The 17,320-nt window shown below is 41.3% G+C and overlaps 1 protein-coding gene across 10 annotated transcripts in view; it reads right to left on the reverse strand.

Moving 5' to 3' along the window:
- The window catches only part of EBF1 (EBF transcription factor 1), a 385,879-nt gene that overhangs the window by 73,917 nt on the left and 294,642 nt on the right, over positions 1-17,320 (reverse strand). For all 10 annotated transcript variants that reach the window (XR_008556430.1, XR_008556431.1, XM_008147667.3 and 7 more), the window contains exon 10: positions 9,393-9,519. Coding sequence is in view for 8 of the 10 variants with exons in the window: in XM_008147667.3 (XP_008145889.1) it covers positions 9,393-9,519 (127 nt within the window). In the remaining 2 variants the exon portion in view is untranslated. The remainder of the gene's footprint in view (positions 1-9,392; positions 9,520-17,320) is intronic.

Consider the following 17,320-nt stretch of genomic DNA (forward strand, 5'->3'; position numbering starts at 1 on the left):
AGATGTCACAGTACAATGGGTACTTTTAGTGATTCTTGTTGCTGTTGTACCCATTGTGGCACCAACAGTGTTTAACTTTACAAATGCCAGGGCGTTCAGGGTCACCCATCATATTGGCATACATCAGATCAGAAGCAATCATATCTTGTGAAAAAAGAACTCCCTTCAGCAGAGAAGAGGCTTGGGACCTACCCTTTGAATCACAAAAGCACAGAGAATAAACATTCCCTCTGCCTTGAATTCTTTTCTTTGTGTGTAAATGGCTCATTTGGAGTAATATTCAAGACATGTGGACAGGAGCAGCCTGTTAATTTTTCTTTCTTCCTGGGTCTCTTCCAATTAGGACACCACTAAGGCAGAACTGCTTGCTAGTCAAGTGTTCATTACACAGCCTTCATTCAGCTGAATCCCAAATGAAAATGATCTGATAGAAAACAATTCTTGCCTTCTTTCCCCCAATTCTCCCTATGTGCTTAGTTATGTCTTTACAACAATTAACATATGTGTTAAAACATGTTCATGCCCATTCTTTCATTGATATAAGACCCTTGGGACACCCAGAGGAGGAATGTCCCCACCACCTATAAAGCAGAGGAAGCCAAAACTCTGGTAGCCTAAGCTTGCTGTCTTCCTTACCTCCTCATCCAACCCATCTCCATGTCCTATGCATTTCTCCTCTTAAATACCTCCTGAATCCTCTCACTTTATGCCATCTCTAGCCATTATCACCCAAATTAAAGTCACCAAGTCCCTTTCCCAGACAACTGCAATGGCCTCCCAACAGATCTACCAACATCCATTCTGGTTTCCTGTGCTCCATCCGGCCAGTTTTTTCTCCCCCACGTGAAAACAGGGTCATGTCCACCTGTCATTTATGACACTTCAAGGACTGCCCACTGCTCTTAAGATGACAACTTAACTCCTCCCCATGGCTTACAAAGCTTTGTATTGGCTTGTCCCCAACTACTTCTCCAGGCTTCTCACTTGCTATTCTCTCTTTTGATGTTTCAGCCTCCCTGGAATTTTTAAAGCCTTCCAAGATGCCATATTTACTGCCATTCAGTGCTTCCTTACATGCTCGTCTCTGCTAGAATACTTATTCTCTTTTCCCAACTCTACCCTTCCTACCCAACCCTTTTCTGATGGCCAGGTTAACTCTTAGTCATCCTTCAAACTGGAGCTCATGCATCTTTACCTGAAAGAAAATCCCTAACTGGTCATTTGGGATTCCTTTGTTATATGCTTGTCTGAAACTCTTTTCCTGTTTTTCTGGGCACTCACCAGGTTTGAAATAGCAAACTTATGAATGTCCGTGTTCCCTCATAGACTATAAGATCAATGAAAACAGGGATTATGTCTGGTTTTGCTTGATACAGTTCTAGAAAATTGCCTAGAACTGGTTTAAAACATTGCCTAGAATAGAACAGGCAATCCACAAATATTTGTGAGAAGTAACAGAAGAAAGTAGTAAAACAGAATTAGAACCCAGGTCTTTTGACTCCTACTCTAATGCCTAGAAAGAAACAATTCTTTAATCACATGAAAGTTGGGACATATATAATACCAATAAAAATGTGCTCTAATTATCAAATCTTTGGATTTTCAAAAAAATATATTCCTTTGTCCACTTCCTTCTTTTTGAGTTTCTTTAAGGGAGCTCTGTCTCATGCACTGTCAGGAATATATTTACATTGACCTATCTTTTCCTTAGATGCAGGTGCTGTTGAAATATCCTCATTTTGGAAGACATAAACAAATGGAAGAATATACCATGTTCATGGAATGATAGAATCAACATCATTAAAATGTCCATACTACCCAAAGCAATCTACAGTTTCAATGCAATCCCCATTAAAATACCAATAGCATATACTTCAAAACCTAGAACAAACTCTCCAAAAATTCATCTGTATTAAAAAAAAGACCCTGAATAGCTGCAGCAATCTTAAGAAAGAAGGACAAAGTTGGAGGGATCACAATACCAGATATCAAGCTATACTACAAAGCCACTGTTCTCAAAACTGCCTGGTACTGGCACAAGAACAAACATATAGACCAATGCAACAGAACAGAGAACCCAGAGGTCGACCCAAGCCATTATGCTCAATTAATATTTGACAAAGGAGTCAAGAGCATACAATGGAGGCAATACAATCTCTTCAATAAATGGTGTTGGGAAAATTAAACAGATACATGCAAAAAATGAAACTAGACCACCAACTTACACCATACACAAAAATAAACTCTAAATGGATCAAAGACTTAAATGTAAGATGAGAAATCATAAAAATCTTAGAAGAAGCCATGGGCAGCAAAATAGCAGACATTTGCCATAGCAATATCTTTGCTGATACAGCTCCTAGGGCAATGGAAACTAAGGAGAAAATAAACAAATGGGACTACATCAAAATAAAAATCTCCTGCACAGCAAAAGAAACCATCAACAAAACAACAAGAAAGCCCACTGCATGGGAGAACGTATTTGCCAATGTTATCTCCAATAAGGGTTTAATCTCCAAAATTTATATGGAACTCATACAACTTAACAAAAGGAAGATAAACAACCCAATCAAAAAATGGGCAAAGGACCTAAATAGACACTTTTCAAAAGAGTATATACAGAAGGCCAAGAGACATATGAAAACATGCTCAAAGTCACTAATCATCAGAGAGATGCAAATCAAAATGACAATGAGGTACCATCTCACACCTGTCAGAATGGCTATCATCAACAAATCAACAAAGGACAAGTGCTGGCGAGGATTCGGAGAAAGGGAACCTTCTTACACTACTGGTGGGAATGCAGACTAATGCAGCCACTGTGGAAAACAGTATGACGTTTCCTCAAAAAATTAAAAATGAACTTCCATTTGACCCAGTAATCCCACTTCTGGGAATATATTCCAAGAAAACAGAAACACCAATCAGAAATGAAACCCCTATGTTCATAGCAGCACAATTTACAATAGCTAAGATTTGGAAACAGCCTAAGTGCCCATCAGCAGATGAGTGGATTAGAAAACTGTGGTACATCTACACAATGGAATACTACACTGCTATAAAAAAGAAGGAATTCTTACCATTTGTGATAGCATGGATGGAACTGGAGAGCATTATGCTAAGTGAAATAAGTCAGTTAGAGAAAGATAAATATCACATGATCTCACTCATTTGTGGAATATAATGAACAACATACACTGATGAGCAAAAATAGAACCAGAGTCAGAGAAGCATCGAACAGACTGTCTAACCTATGAGGGAAGACAGAGCGGGGAGGGGTTTGAGGGGTAAGAGATCAACCAAAGGACTTGTATGCATGCATATGAGCATAACCAATAGACACAGACTGGGGGTGGGGGTGGCCAGGGAGAGGTCAAGGGGGGAAAAAGGAGACTTATGTAATACTTTAAACAATAAAGAATTTTTAAAAAGTCATTTCTACTGATTAAAAAAATGAAGAGTATTTATAATACAGAGCCACCTATCTTTAATAGCAACCCCATATACTGGGTTCTCTACATGAAAAACTTTGAGTGAAAAGGATGGATTCTTAATTAACAGCACTTATTTACATTGCGTGTCATCCAGAGCACACAAACCAATGAGGACTCATTGATCCTGGGCAATATGTCAATCAATTACTAGAGGACCCTACTGCTAGTAAGATACTGAGTCAAGGTGTTTCAACATAGTGTGCCAAATAGAATACGATTGGGGCAGGGTAGCTAGCTCTTTCTTCATGCAGTTTGTGGACTTTTTGTGATGTTTCTACATAAGGACAGCACAAGAGAGCAAAGGGATAAGGAAGTGAATGAGGAATAAGTGGTCTCAGCACATGTCACAATAGAGATCCAAGGACATAGACATCGAGATGAGCCACAGGGAACATCAAGTCACCTAGTCCACTTGGCTCATTTTACAATGAAGAACCTGGAGTCTGGAGTATGTCAGCCACCACTTGTCCCCTGTCTCAGAGCCAGTTAGCAGTAGAGCTGGAGCTGGGACACAGGCCTCCTTGTTCTCAGCCCGGTGCTCTGTCCACTACACCTCAGTGGCCAGAGAACACTTCATGGGGGGAAACAGAGTATGAACTGGATCTTACAGGGGAATTACCATGTCCCAAGTTGCTTGAGGTAGAGGGAGGAACCTGGTTTGAGTGGAGCTGAGAAAGCACTGGGCCCAGAGCACAGTGAGCTGTGAACCCCAAGCCTCAAGGTCTTGGCTACTTCTTAACATACAGTGAGCAAATAGGGAAGGTTTCTCAGCAGAGTAATGTTAGAAAAGTGGCTTTTTGGAGGCTTAACCTGGCAATGAACTAGTGTACAAAGAGGCTAAAGAACATGAGATTCATTGGGTGCAACTCTCCACTTCTCACCTAAAATTGATGCCTGTATATCCCCAGCCTTCACTTGTGGATGAGGTTTCCAAGAACTAAAAACAGAGCTTTCTGGATTGAAACCCCTTGAACCTGGAGGTGAAGCTGATTATAACTTAAACACCTTTGAAGGAGCCTGGGAATCGACTATATCCATGTTGCTGTGACCTCCAGAGGAGGGGTAGGAGTTTAGGAGTAGGAAACAAGAGAACAGGTGCGTATTGTTCCTGAAAAACCAACACCAGAAAACTTGACAAATCAGGGCTGCCTTATTATAACATGTCTTACTTGAGGCCATTCCTGAGAAAATAGTTGGTCTACCAAAATTCTTGTATTCACATTTGTAAATCTTTTTCTTGTTACCTTATTTATAGTTTGCTCTTTTTGTTTGTGGTTGATTGGCCTTACTTGTTTCTTTAATTTCCTGATGCCTACAGTTTTGTTACTAAAATTCCTAAAGGACATTCCTTAGACCTCTAGGGAAATGCTGGAGAAGATAGACAATACATTTACACCATTGTAGGGACTCGACAAGGAATGAATGAATAATAATGATGGCCATCAGTCATTAAAGCAAACGCCCAATATCTGGCTAGGGTCTCATGCTAGCTCATGCTAGGTATTTTACATACATTTCCCTTATACTAAAAAACCCCAGTAAAGTATGATTCCCTTGTAAAGATGAGGTGATTATGGTGCAAAGCCATCAATGTCCCCAAAATAACCTCTCTAGTAAGCGGCCAAGTTTGAGAGCTGGATCTACACCTATGATCTCTTGAACCCAAGAATCAATCACTATGTTGTACCATATCCTTAGTAGTAAAGAAAGAAAGAATGGAGGGGAAGAAAATGAAAAGGGGGGAAAGAGGGATGGGGGAAGAGGGAGAACTCAAGAGGAATGGAGAGAAAAAAGAAAAACTTGACACTCGAACATGTCATTGAGTTTCACAGCAGATTCAGCAACAATACAATGACCCTTCTATATGCAGTTATTTTGGGTATGAGGTACAAACAGGAAACATTTCCAGGAAGAATTTTTTTTTCAAAGTTAATTATGAGACTAATATATAGGGATTTGGTTCAGTCCTTCCACAGGGACAGGAAGTTTGGTGAACAATGTTAAGAATGGGAGAACCTGGAGGTTGAAATAGTCTGAGTGATCTAACCAAACATCTGAGTGGTTAGATGATTATCCTTGGAGCTTTCTCCAACACTGGGGGGAGCAGGCAGTATACAGTTCTTCGTGCACACCTAAGCCAGTGGAACACTGTCCTGGTGGCCCATTTGACCAGCTACATTTTCCCTAAAGGTAGCAGCCGCTCCCATGGAGAAATAACTGGAATGAAGTAAAAACTGCCTTTGGATTTGGCCACTTCTTAACAGGAAAACCAATTCTAAGAACTTTGAAGAAGCAGCTAAAGGCTCCTAAGAATCTTTTGTCAGCTCCAAAGATTACTTAAAGTTTAGCCGGAGAGATTACAATCCTACAAGATCCAAGTCTCTTAAAGATGTCACAATTGCAGGAAAACAAGCTGGGAGAATAACAAAGGCGCTGGGAAGACCCCCTTCCATGGCACTGGGGGTTTATGGGAGGTTTGTTTCCTCTTGGACCGACTGACCAGAAACCCGATTAGAGGGAGGGCTTTGAAAACAGTCCTGTGGTTGGAAAGGGTGTTTGCTTCCTTCTATTAGAAAACATTGAGCATTTAAAGTCAGCCTTGCCCTGGATTTCCGTAAGAATAACTGGCCGCAACAAATAAGACCAGGGAAGTGCTGTTGAGCTTCTCTGGTCTAATAAAGTTGGGATTCACTCTGCCCTGCACTCTGATTGGGCAACCACAGGAGACCTGCACATCTGGCAGCTAAGCATCCCTCACATGTCCCTGGGCTGAAGAATGGTGGATGGAGGGTGCGCTCACAGTCCTTACAAGTGGAGCCAGCTTGCAGGCAATCTGTGTTTAGTCAAATCCTTCCCTCCCTCCTCAAAAAGTCTGCCTCTATTTGCATAGATTAGGCCATGCTGCTCCTCTCTCTCTCTCTCTCTCTCTCTCTCTCTCTCTCTCTCTCTCTCTAACGATTATGGATTTTCATCTACACACCCAAACCCTCTCACACACACTCAGAAAACAGCAACTGTGCCTCAGTTTGGGTTGTTATTTTTAAGTCTTAGGATATTTCTTTTTTTTATTTTTTAAGGAAAAAATTCCAAGTGACATTCCATTAAGAAACAGGAGGGCTGTCTCCCCATGCAGAAAACCAACGCTCACATCTTGAAACACTGTGGATGTTCAAGAAAATGAAGTGTGAGCTTCTGTGGGTGGAGGGAAGAGGAGGGCTAACATTTGCAATGACCTGTGCTCTCATATAATGAACAGAGGAGGGGTTTTCCCACCCTCCTCTATGCCTTCACTAGTGAGCGGTGACAAGCAGAGAGGTAAACTGAGATAGTCACAGGAACTGGGAGCACTACCATGAACAAGTGACCCTGGGTACAGGCATTTCATGCTAATGATCAAGAGGCCCGTGTATAGCTCCCCCTTTAACAGAGATGCCCTTTTGTTAGAAAGGACATAATGTCACCGTGACTGTGAACAGCCAACTATATCAGTGGGGAGGTTTTCATGCCAATTTCTTCAATTTTTTTCTTTTTGCCACACGGGGAGAGGTTAGACTCTCTTCTAGAATGCTGATAAAACGAAGTCTTCTTGTCTATTGCCCACAGTCTGAGGCCAGCAGAAGTATTTTTCATACTTTACATTTCTTGCACATTTACAAGTGTGCACACACCCCCAGGATTTCTCCCTCTTATCCTTAACTACTTTGCTAGGCCTGCAAATATGCCACTTTTACCTTTGATCTTAATTCCCCTATGATACGGGTTTTCCAAGATGTGATTTCTTAAATTGATGGCAATTTTTTTTAAATGGTTAAAAAAAATTCCAAATAATGATGGGTCCCTAGCTATTTTCTTTTGAGAAGTTAAGTAATTTAATGGGGATGATTAAAAAAAAACAACAACAAAAAAAACTTTATGGCCAGGTGGCTCAAGGGGATATTTTGTTGAACACTGATTAAAAATAATTTCTTCTAAATGAGACCTGACCACAAAATGGAACCATTAATGGGCAGGGATGTTGTCACCAAGGCGGAATCATGCCTGATTGCCTCTCGTACCTCCCACCGCACGACATTTTCTTCTTTTTCTTCTCCTTTTCTTGTTCTTAATAGCAGAGTAAATAAGCAGCCAGCGAGGCCTAAATGTTTTCGGCCAAAAGCAGAGTCCAAACTCCTCAGAGAAAACATTTGGCCTCTGTGGTTTTGTAATATGTTCCAGAACACCGAGTTCAGCGAGGAACATTGTGAAAAACTCCCACCCATAGGAATGATGGTGGGGAATGTTACAGTATCAGAAGTTGCAATTGGTCCTTTTCCTGCAGGCCCATAATGAGGCTTGTAAAAAAAAAAAAAAAAAAAAAAAAAGTAGTGCTATGTGGAAGTTCTCATGGGAAAAATGAATGGCAAGAAATCCTAGCTTTAAAAGAAACAGCTAATCTGCTAGTTTGATTGTTCTTCAAAACTTACGCTGAACCAATGAGCCTAATTAAAAACACTTGGCCTACTTCTATAAAGCATCGTCGCTTTCTCTATGCTTCGTTTGTATACACCACAAAACTCCAGATAGACTATTATTTTTTCAAGTGCTCACTAACAAAGTGCTGACTTTGTTGGGATGGCTGAGCTAATTTCTTGAACTCAGTGTGAAACCTTAGCTAAACAAAATTGTGGTAATTTTCCTTAATTTGTAAAAGTGATTGGAGTGCAAACAAAATTTTCCTCTTGGGTCAATCCTATAATTTTCAATTAACTAAAACTAATTGTCAAGCAGGCACCAAACCTGCATTTTGTTTAAAGGGCTGGGAGGCATTTCCAAGGGTCAGGATGCATTAATTGTCTTTATAATTTTGAGGGGCAGGGATTGGGAAAGAAAGAGAAAGAGAGAGAGACAGACACTAAGAAGCATGGTTGATTTTGTTCCTGGTATTTAAATACAAAAGGTAAGATGCTCTGAGGTAAAATGTCACAGCAAAATAAAATGTGTCTATTGAATTGTATGGTTATAATTAGGATGTGTTAACAGAGTTATCCCTTCACTGCACTGGTCCTTTATTGAATGAAGACGGAAACATGGGACCACTTCCTGGAGACAGCTATGCAGGGATGACTACTGCGAAGCTGGGGGTACATGAGTCCCATTGTGGTCCTTGGACCAGCAGCAGTAGCCACACCCAGGAGCTTGTCTCAGGTCCCCCACCCAGAGCTACTGAATCAAAATCTGAATTGGAACCAGATCCCTGCATTTCCAGTTTGCACAGCACAATCCGAAGATCTCTTAAAGTGCACAGTGGGCACTCAGACCATGCACGCGGTGTATTTCCCTAGGGAACCTGCCTGCTTCTTTCCACCGATGGGAGGGAACTCACCTCCCACCTGTAACCCTAGCTTCTTACCACGAGGCAGATCCACATGCCAACTGCAGCTTACAGGGAAACAAAGCACCAACCCAGAAGTAAATGTGCAAACTACAAACTGCCTACAGTACAAAAGCTATGCCCAGATTGGAAGAAAGTCGCACTGTTCTTTAAAGCACATCCATACTCCATAAAGCAAACCAACCCCAGCACGGATGGCGTATCATCCAGAGAGACTCAGGATTGTCTAGGGCCCTTTCCCCTTCCCTTACTTCTCATTCTGCTTCTTGAGAAATCCAACCCATTATTTTGACGGATTCTGTCATTCAACATGGCCATCCAGATGAATTCATAATAATGATAATAATGATAATAATAATAATAATAGCAGCAACTCATTTGGTCATGCATATGGTGAAATAGAGAAAGAAAACAGGTCTTAACAGAAACTAGAGTTCAAAAAAAAATACACACTTATACAAACAAGATCAAGTGAAAGACTCACGAGGCCAAGGCAGCCCCGTGCTCACCCCTGCAGTGGCTCTTACCTGTGTAAATGAACCTTCCCGGAGTCCCTTTGCAGAACTGTTTGGATTTGTAGGACAGTGTGACTTCTACAACGCCAGGGATGTGCCGAGGAGGGGTCTGCACGCGGATGGCATGGGGAGTGATCAACTAGGGGAGACATTTGGAAGAAAAAAAAAATGTCATTGCAATATGAAAAGGACTCATTTTTGCAACTCTGCTATCAGCTCTCAATAAACAAAGCTTTAAAACACATAATGAACCTGTCAGTGTTTAAATACAATCTCGAAGGAGCCTGTATAAAAGACACGGACAACAATATTTACAAGTGCTCAGAGCACAGCCATAACAAGTTTATCGGAGTTTTCCTACACGGCAGGCACTCTGCTTCCTGGTTTGCAGAGTGAACCTGGCCTAATGAAATGATTTATCTACACCAGGATATCCTTTGGAAAATCTCTGTTTAAAGCAGACACCCCACTCAGAGCTGGGCTCTGTCGTGTCTCTCCACAAGTCGGTGGGCCTGGTATTTGAACTGAGCCCTTAAACATGTGGAAAGCACAGAGGTAGGAAATCACTGGGCCGAGGCACTCTGATTAGCTGCAGAACACACTATGAAATGCCCCTAAAGACCATTTGGTGCATTAACTACCAGAGGCACAATCAAAGGGCTTTAACCTGCCTCCCTGGAATAGTTTATGAATCTGGCAGAACTAAGGACTGTCCATAAAAGGGAAATGGAAGGTTGGGGAGGGGCCTGCAGAATGATCACTGGTCCATTATACAATGCCACGTGCACAACGAGAAAGCTCGTTTCTGAACCCTGTTGGCAATCAGATTACACCACGAAGCAGAATTTATTTTTTATTACTCTTTATCTTTGTTTATATAACTGAAATTTTATTAGTGGCCATAAAACTGGCATTATCTGGGTCTTTGAAAAATCCAGACCTGGTATTTGACGGGTTGACCTCTGATAGTGCTGGATTCTATATATTCTCTCTCTGTGGTGTCTGCCATTACCCACTACTTGACTTCTCTCACATTCATTTAGCTCAAATATTTGTGGAACTGAGTCAGTCTACTATGGGTTAGTACTTCAGTTTGTACCAACGTATGTGTGTGCTGTCCTTATGGGCATAACTTAGAAAGGGCTTTTGTTTTCATGTGTAAGCCACGCCCAAGCCAAATGTTTGCCCCGAGAATCACAGGTAACACCATGAGAATCAAGGTGACACCCACAAATACCAGCCAGTGGGTCCTGCCTGAGTCCACTGTCCTAACACAGAGTCCTGGAGAAAAGAATGGGGGAAAGTGGATATTGCTAAAATCCACAGTAACTTCTGTCAAACACTCTTTCTGGAAAAAATAAAGAAAAGGCTATCGGCACAAAAATCATAAAATGACTAGAAAGGCTTATCTCCTTCCACAGAAGGTGTGGAGCTTTAGCTTAGTTGCTGGAGTCACACAAGATACTTCAGTAAAACCCCTGGATGCTGAGTCCACTGCCATGGCCCAGTGTTTTGGAGGGCTAAGGGTTTCCCCGGAAAAGGTACAAAACAATATTGACTTCAAGTTTCATTCTTTTCATATTGAAATTCTTCCCAAATGCACTTTATGTTTTATAAAATAAGCAAAGTATGTATCACTTAATTCAGCCTTGAGAAATCAAGGTCTTCTTTTGGAATACCCCTTATTATATCTTGCTGTGATATAGAAAAGCCCTAAGTGACTTCTGAGGTTATAAGAGGCTGTTTCCCCCATACCAAATGGTACCAGGTAGCTTTGATTTTAAAATTAGCTCTATTTTATTCAGTCTCTTTGTCTGTTTCCTCTTGGTATCCTTTATACCTTCTAATCTGTTGTTCTTATTTATAAGCATTGGAATCAGGTAATCAAGTTTATTATTATACAGAGAATCTGAGAAAGAAAGAGGCTCTAAAGAGCAGTAAGAGATGCTCTTCCAAAATCAAGTGCACATTTAATCTCAGTTGTTCAGGTAGTGTCTTTGCAGTGTTGGGAATTAACACTCGTTGAGGGTCCTAGGAGGCATCTATTGCATTCCTGCGAATTTTACATGTAAACATTAATGTGGCCAGAGCAAGGGCTTTTATTATTATCCCTTTTATTTTTCAGATTTGGAAACAGAATCTTAAAATGGTTAAGTTGCTTATATAAGATCATCCTCATTAGGGCAAAAAGTGACAATGATGTAGTTCAAAAACCACAGTGACAAATACTATCTACCCATAGAGAAGAAATTGTCCATATGGAAACTTTTAAAAAGCAGTAACAAACTCAAATTTTTCAGATCCAAAGACTGTGTGTGTGTGTTTCTATCCTTATGCTATATCCATTTTTCAATTGCTTCCCAATCCTTGGCCGTGTTTTTGATGGTTAAAGTCACCCTATTGTTATATTCCAAATAGGTGGTATGCTTCTATTTTTAAGAATTACTTAGGATGTAGAGTAATGTTAATTCACAATAATACTTAGGAGGACTTTCAGCCAGTTAGAAAATCCTTCACCTCCCCTCCCTTTATTCAGGGAAGTCTTTTTAAAGATGGAAAGATTAGTAAATAGATGAGTGAAGATGTCTTTTTTAAGTATAGGGACTTATATTACCTACTAGAGGCCCGATGCATGAAATTCATACAAGAGGCTCAGCACCCGCCGCTGCGGCGGCTACCTCTGCCTCAGCCCCCGCCCACTGCCTGCCTGCCTCTGCTTCGGCCCCCGCCTACTGCAGCTTCATCCGGAAGGTTGCCCGGAAAGACATCCGGAAGGATATCCTGTCTAATTAGCATATTATGCTTTTATTATTATAGATGTGCTGCTACACTGAGGAATAAAATTTATGGGCGTTTTTTAATTGATTAGATATGACAGTGATTAAACTACTAATTTGAGAGTAGGGTGCTGGCATAAAGTGTCAGGCTCAGAGAACTGAACCACATTTTCACATATAATTTCATTTTCAGTTCTAGTCAACTGCCCCAACTAAAGCAGAGATTTCTTCTAGAAATCACTAAGCTTCACAAGTGAGGCAAAATATGAATCATCATTAGAAAATGAATTCACTGGTGTTTTTCTTTCTGTGGATGTTAGTCTGGGAACAGTCTCTGGCATTGACACATGATATTGATGGCTTACAGAGGAAAAATATTTTATCTGACTTCTATCCATGTGAAAGCGTAGGCTTATTTACTAATAACTCCAAAAATCATAGAATTTATTTCTCAAAGGAATGCTAGTAATCATTTAAAACTAACACTCTCGTTATAACACCTAAGGACACAAACGTTCAAAAAAGTCCAATGGCTTAAAAAATTGACCCAACAACATCTTAGGGGAAGGACAGGGTCTGGATCTGGAAGTCTAGACCCAAAGATATCTCTCTCTCTCTCTCTCTCTCTCTCTCTCTCTCTCTCTCTCTCTCTCTCTCTCTCTCTCTCTTCTCACACACACACACACACACACACACACACACACACACACACATTCCGTGATAAATTTCCTACATCGTTCCAACCTGGTTGAACTAAGGTAGTCACTCTCTGCAACAGACAGAGGAAGGGTTCGAGTAAGTCTAAATTTTCCAAACTTCCATCATTAAAATACCACTTTCTCAGTTTTGCCATATCTGTACGTCATCTATACAATTATGTACTTAAAAAATTGATTGCCTTTTTGTTTAAAAATATTTTTTTAAAAGGAAACTTTCTATCACTACTGCAAGTAAAAAACTGGTATCCCCTGCCAAAATAAGGAGGTATTCTAGATGGTAATCTTAAAGTTAATTCGATGTTGTTAAATTCTAGCTGAATCATGTTGATAACCTGAAGGAGTTTATTGAAAATAGAAATTAGTGTTAGGTGTGACAGACTTATTTGCCCCAACTGAGACTTCCTCTATTAACATAAACCCAAAGGATTCAATGAGAAACAAACGGAGAATGGCTTTCTCACCATGTGATTCAGTTCTACTTAACGTCTGTGTCAAATCCAAAACTGTCTCCTGTACTGTCTGGGACACATGATCCATACTTTGGGAAATATTGTTCTAAGTGATTAGAGAACAGATTCACTCTCTTAACTCAACTTCCTTAAATTACAAATCAAATGAGTTGCGCTAAAAATAAATATTCTCTTGAAACTCTGTAGCATCTGACACTACTTTCTCCCATCTTGGAAGTCTCCACTGTGACACTAATTATAAGATATACGACTTGCCGTGTGTCTAATGGTTACCGAAGCACTTGCGCAGCCACTATCTCTGAAACCCGTCCTTGTGGGATATGTATTCCAGATGAGAAATCTGATGGCTGGGAAAATTAACCAAAATTATTTAAAACACCAGAAAGGAAACCAATCTCTTATGCCTGCAAATAAGTGTTTTCCAGACCGCATCTCTTATTCATAGGATCGTGTGTTCCTCATTTTCAAACTTTTCCTTCCTGCCAACTTCTTAATTGGAGAACTGTCACAAGTTTTGTTCTATATTCTCCTGTTTTTACTTGCCTAACATTTCTTGAGTTCACACATTGACTCAACCACCTCAGCTAAACTCACTTCTAAATCTCTACCTGTAGCTTTTGACCTCTTTGGCTAAGCACCAAACCTTGATTAGCAACAGCAACAGAATCTCCCCAAACATGTCTAATTGCCACCTCAATTTCAACGTGACCCGAGCCAAATTTATCATCTTACTACCTATCAATGTATTTCTTGCCTCTGTGTTCACTTTCACACTTAAGGAATGCTATCCTTTGAAACACCCAAAATAGAAAACTTGAGATCATATTTATTTCTCCTCCCTTCAGTTTTCCTTTTAGTCATGTTGATTCCCTCCTCCACCCTCCCCTCCCCTCCACATCCCCGCCACACACACATCTGAACACCACTGGCTCTGCTTCTTCACTTTCTCCTATTCAGTTTATTACCATTTCTCACTCAGACTATTTTCTAAATATTCTCCCTCTATTTCTACTTTCTCCTCAAGAATTAGCTTCTTCAAGTACAACCTTATCGTGCCATTCCCTGACTCAAACTCTCAGCTGCCTCAACTGCCCCATTTACAAATTCCAAACTCCTTGGAATAATATGCGGAGTGCTCCTAGGCCTGACGTCCATCTCCCTTTCTAGTCATACTTCCCATTTGGCCATTAGACATTCTGGAGAGTATGGCATGTGGATACATAAAAATGTCAATTCTTGACTGACATCTTTGTTTTGTCCATGCTATTCCTTGCCTAAACATCCCCCTACTCATCAAGGTATCAAGAGAGGTACCACTAGATGGTACAGTTATGCGTCATTTAATTTTCCCCTGCATACCTCTCTGAGTTCACTAACTCCTTGGCAATAAGAATTCATTAACACTGTAGTCAGAAGACATCATTTTAAAGTGTTCCATTACAATGAAAGAAACACACGTGGTCTCTGCAAGGCCCCAGGAGAGGCTGCCAGCATGTGAAGGCAACCCTGGCTGAGCTCCTTGTCTGAGCATTTTCTTCTCCAGACTCAGAGCACAAGAGCAGAAGTGTCTGTGGGGCTGAGCCAGGTGAGGCACGTTGCTATGACCTCTGGGTGCAAAGTGAAGCTACTGTGGCTGTGAGGGAGATGGAACATTGTGGTAATCCCCTGTCACGTCCTGCGTGTTTCAGGGTTCCCATTCAGGTCCGGTTTCTGGAGAAGGCCGCAATCAAAATGAAGAGAAGCTAGAAAAGAATCAATTTGGGTAAATGGGGGGCCAGGCGGGAGCCCACCTCTAGTGGGAGGACTACTCCCTGCTCTGGCCTTTGCCATCCCTTTTATTGGGGTTCTGAGATACACCCATATCCTTTAGGCAGGAAATTCCAATAATAGACAATCAGCAAAAATTTACATATGATTAACAGGTGAGAGTTTCTTTAACTACCAATGTCTCAACTAAACAATGAGTGACTAGCTCTGACCATTCAGAGCGATTAAGGTTGACCAAAGCATTCCGGATTCCCTTTTCACATTTAAGTTCCAATGTCTCAGTGTTCGGTTTCCGGCAGAACATGTGAGAGGGGGTGGTGGATAGCATTTGTCCTCCACAGAAGTGCAAGAAACAGGAGAGAGGAACTTTTCTCTTTTCTATGAATGCACAGAAGATTGTGTGTGTGTGTGTGTGTGTGTGTGTGTGTGTGTGTGAGAGAGAGAGAGAGAGAGAGAGAGAGAGAGAGAGAGAGAGAGAAAGAGAGAGAGAGGGAGGGAGGGAGGGAGGGAGGGAGGGAGAGAGAGAGAGAGAGAGAGAGAGAGAGAGAGAGAGAGAGAGAGAGAGAGAAGTGCATGGAGGTGGATGCAAAACTCCGAAAGAGATAGTCCGCAAAGTCTGGCAACCCAGAGAGAAGCATGGGAGAGGAGAAAAGCCTCTTGCAGAAGTATGACCTGCATGGAGGTAAATGGGAGTGCCTAGCATTTTTAAATACCTGTTAATGAAAACATGAAGAATTCTGGGGGGAAAGGCAATTGGGAACTACTTCCTGCTCTGGGAGCCAGTGGCATGTAGTATCTCTATCCCTCTAGCACACACTGAATGGGCAGCCATGATGACCTCCACTGTGACTTCTGCAGCAATGGCCTTTTGCTGTCTTCAAATTATGTGCCAAGTACTGTGTGAAGCTGCTTCAGTGACTACTGTCCTCTAGTATGAGGGGCAGGTATGGGCATTAGCTAATGAGTTTCAGGCGAGTTAAGAAATATGATCAGGGAACCAATCAGAAGTGGCAAACCTGCCTGACGGATAACCGACCATACTTAGACAATCAAGGCTGTCCCTCCCCGCTCCTGTCTGTTGCTTTTCCGTAATTGCTGGTTTGTGTGCTTTTCCCCCTAGCCCCATCCCTGAGAGGACAGGCTGGGTCCTCAGCTTCTCCTACATCTTCAAAGGTTCTGTCTGGGAACATAGTAGGTCCTCAAAAAAACGCTTCTCATGGGTGAGAGGCTAGCTGAGAATGAGTTCTTAGCAAAACAAAAGAGCCATTCCAAGATAAGCCTTTATGCGTGTTTTCCAACCAGTGGGTCTATATGAAATAAATGCAAATTGAAGTTCCAAGCCACAAAGCCAAAAGAATAACTGGGATTACTAGAAAGCACACCAGTGATTTTTCATTACTGGCCTTAGGATTTAATATTTTAGCCTTAATCACTTTCAACACTAAAAGTTATTTTTTCAAAAAGTCCAAAACAAGCAAAGACTTAAAGAGAAGAGGTAAAATGAAGGAAAAGTTTCTTCTCTGGGAAAATGGTTAACACTAATGACTAGAAAAAGCCTAAAGTGGCCCCTGGTAGGGTGATTTTTAGGTATTACCCATCCAAGGGCCTGGGTTCTAAGGTACGCTGGCCCACTCACCCACTGTCACCCTCGGTGCCTCAGTTTACTCATCACATTACTGCCCCAGCCTATCTGCACTATGGGAATATATAATAATAAAAGTGTAATATGATAATTAGACTGGACATCCTTCCAGAAGAAGCCAGGGCTGCGAGGGAAGTCCGGGTCCCGTGTGCCAGAGGAAAGCTGGTACCAGCAGATGGGGGAAGGAAGGCCTACTCTTGCACGAATTTCGTGCATCGGGCCTCTAGTACTTACAATAATGTGAAAGATGCTTTGTGTTTGGGAAGAGCTCTTTGGGGACCCTAAAGCACTTTCCAGATTAATTTTTTAATTTATGTATTAATAATTCTCACAGCATTCTCCCTCCTCCTCAATTAGGATAATAATATCCATCTCTTTTGAGATAGGCAGGGGGTGCTGAGTGCTGGACATGAAGCAGACACTTAAATAAGGAAACCATAATATACAAGCATAATTAAAGCTTCAGAACCAAATCATCCAAGGACTTTTAAAGAGACAACACAGTGGTAGTGAGCGAACAAGAAAACTGATTTTCCCTCCATTCTGGAACATTCATCTTTCTGTA

Source organism: Eptesicus fuscus, chromosome 6 (assembly GCF_027574615.1).
Source record: "Eptesicus fuscus isolate TK198812 chromosome 6, DD_ASM_mEF_20220401, whole genome shotgun sequence".
Classification (NCBI taxonomy): Eukaryota; Metazoa; Chordata; class Mammalia; order Chiroptera; family Vespertilionidae; genus Eptesicus; species Eptesicus fuscus.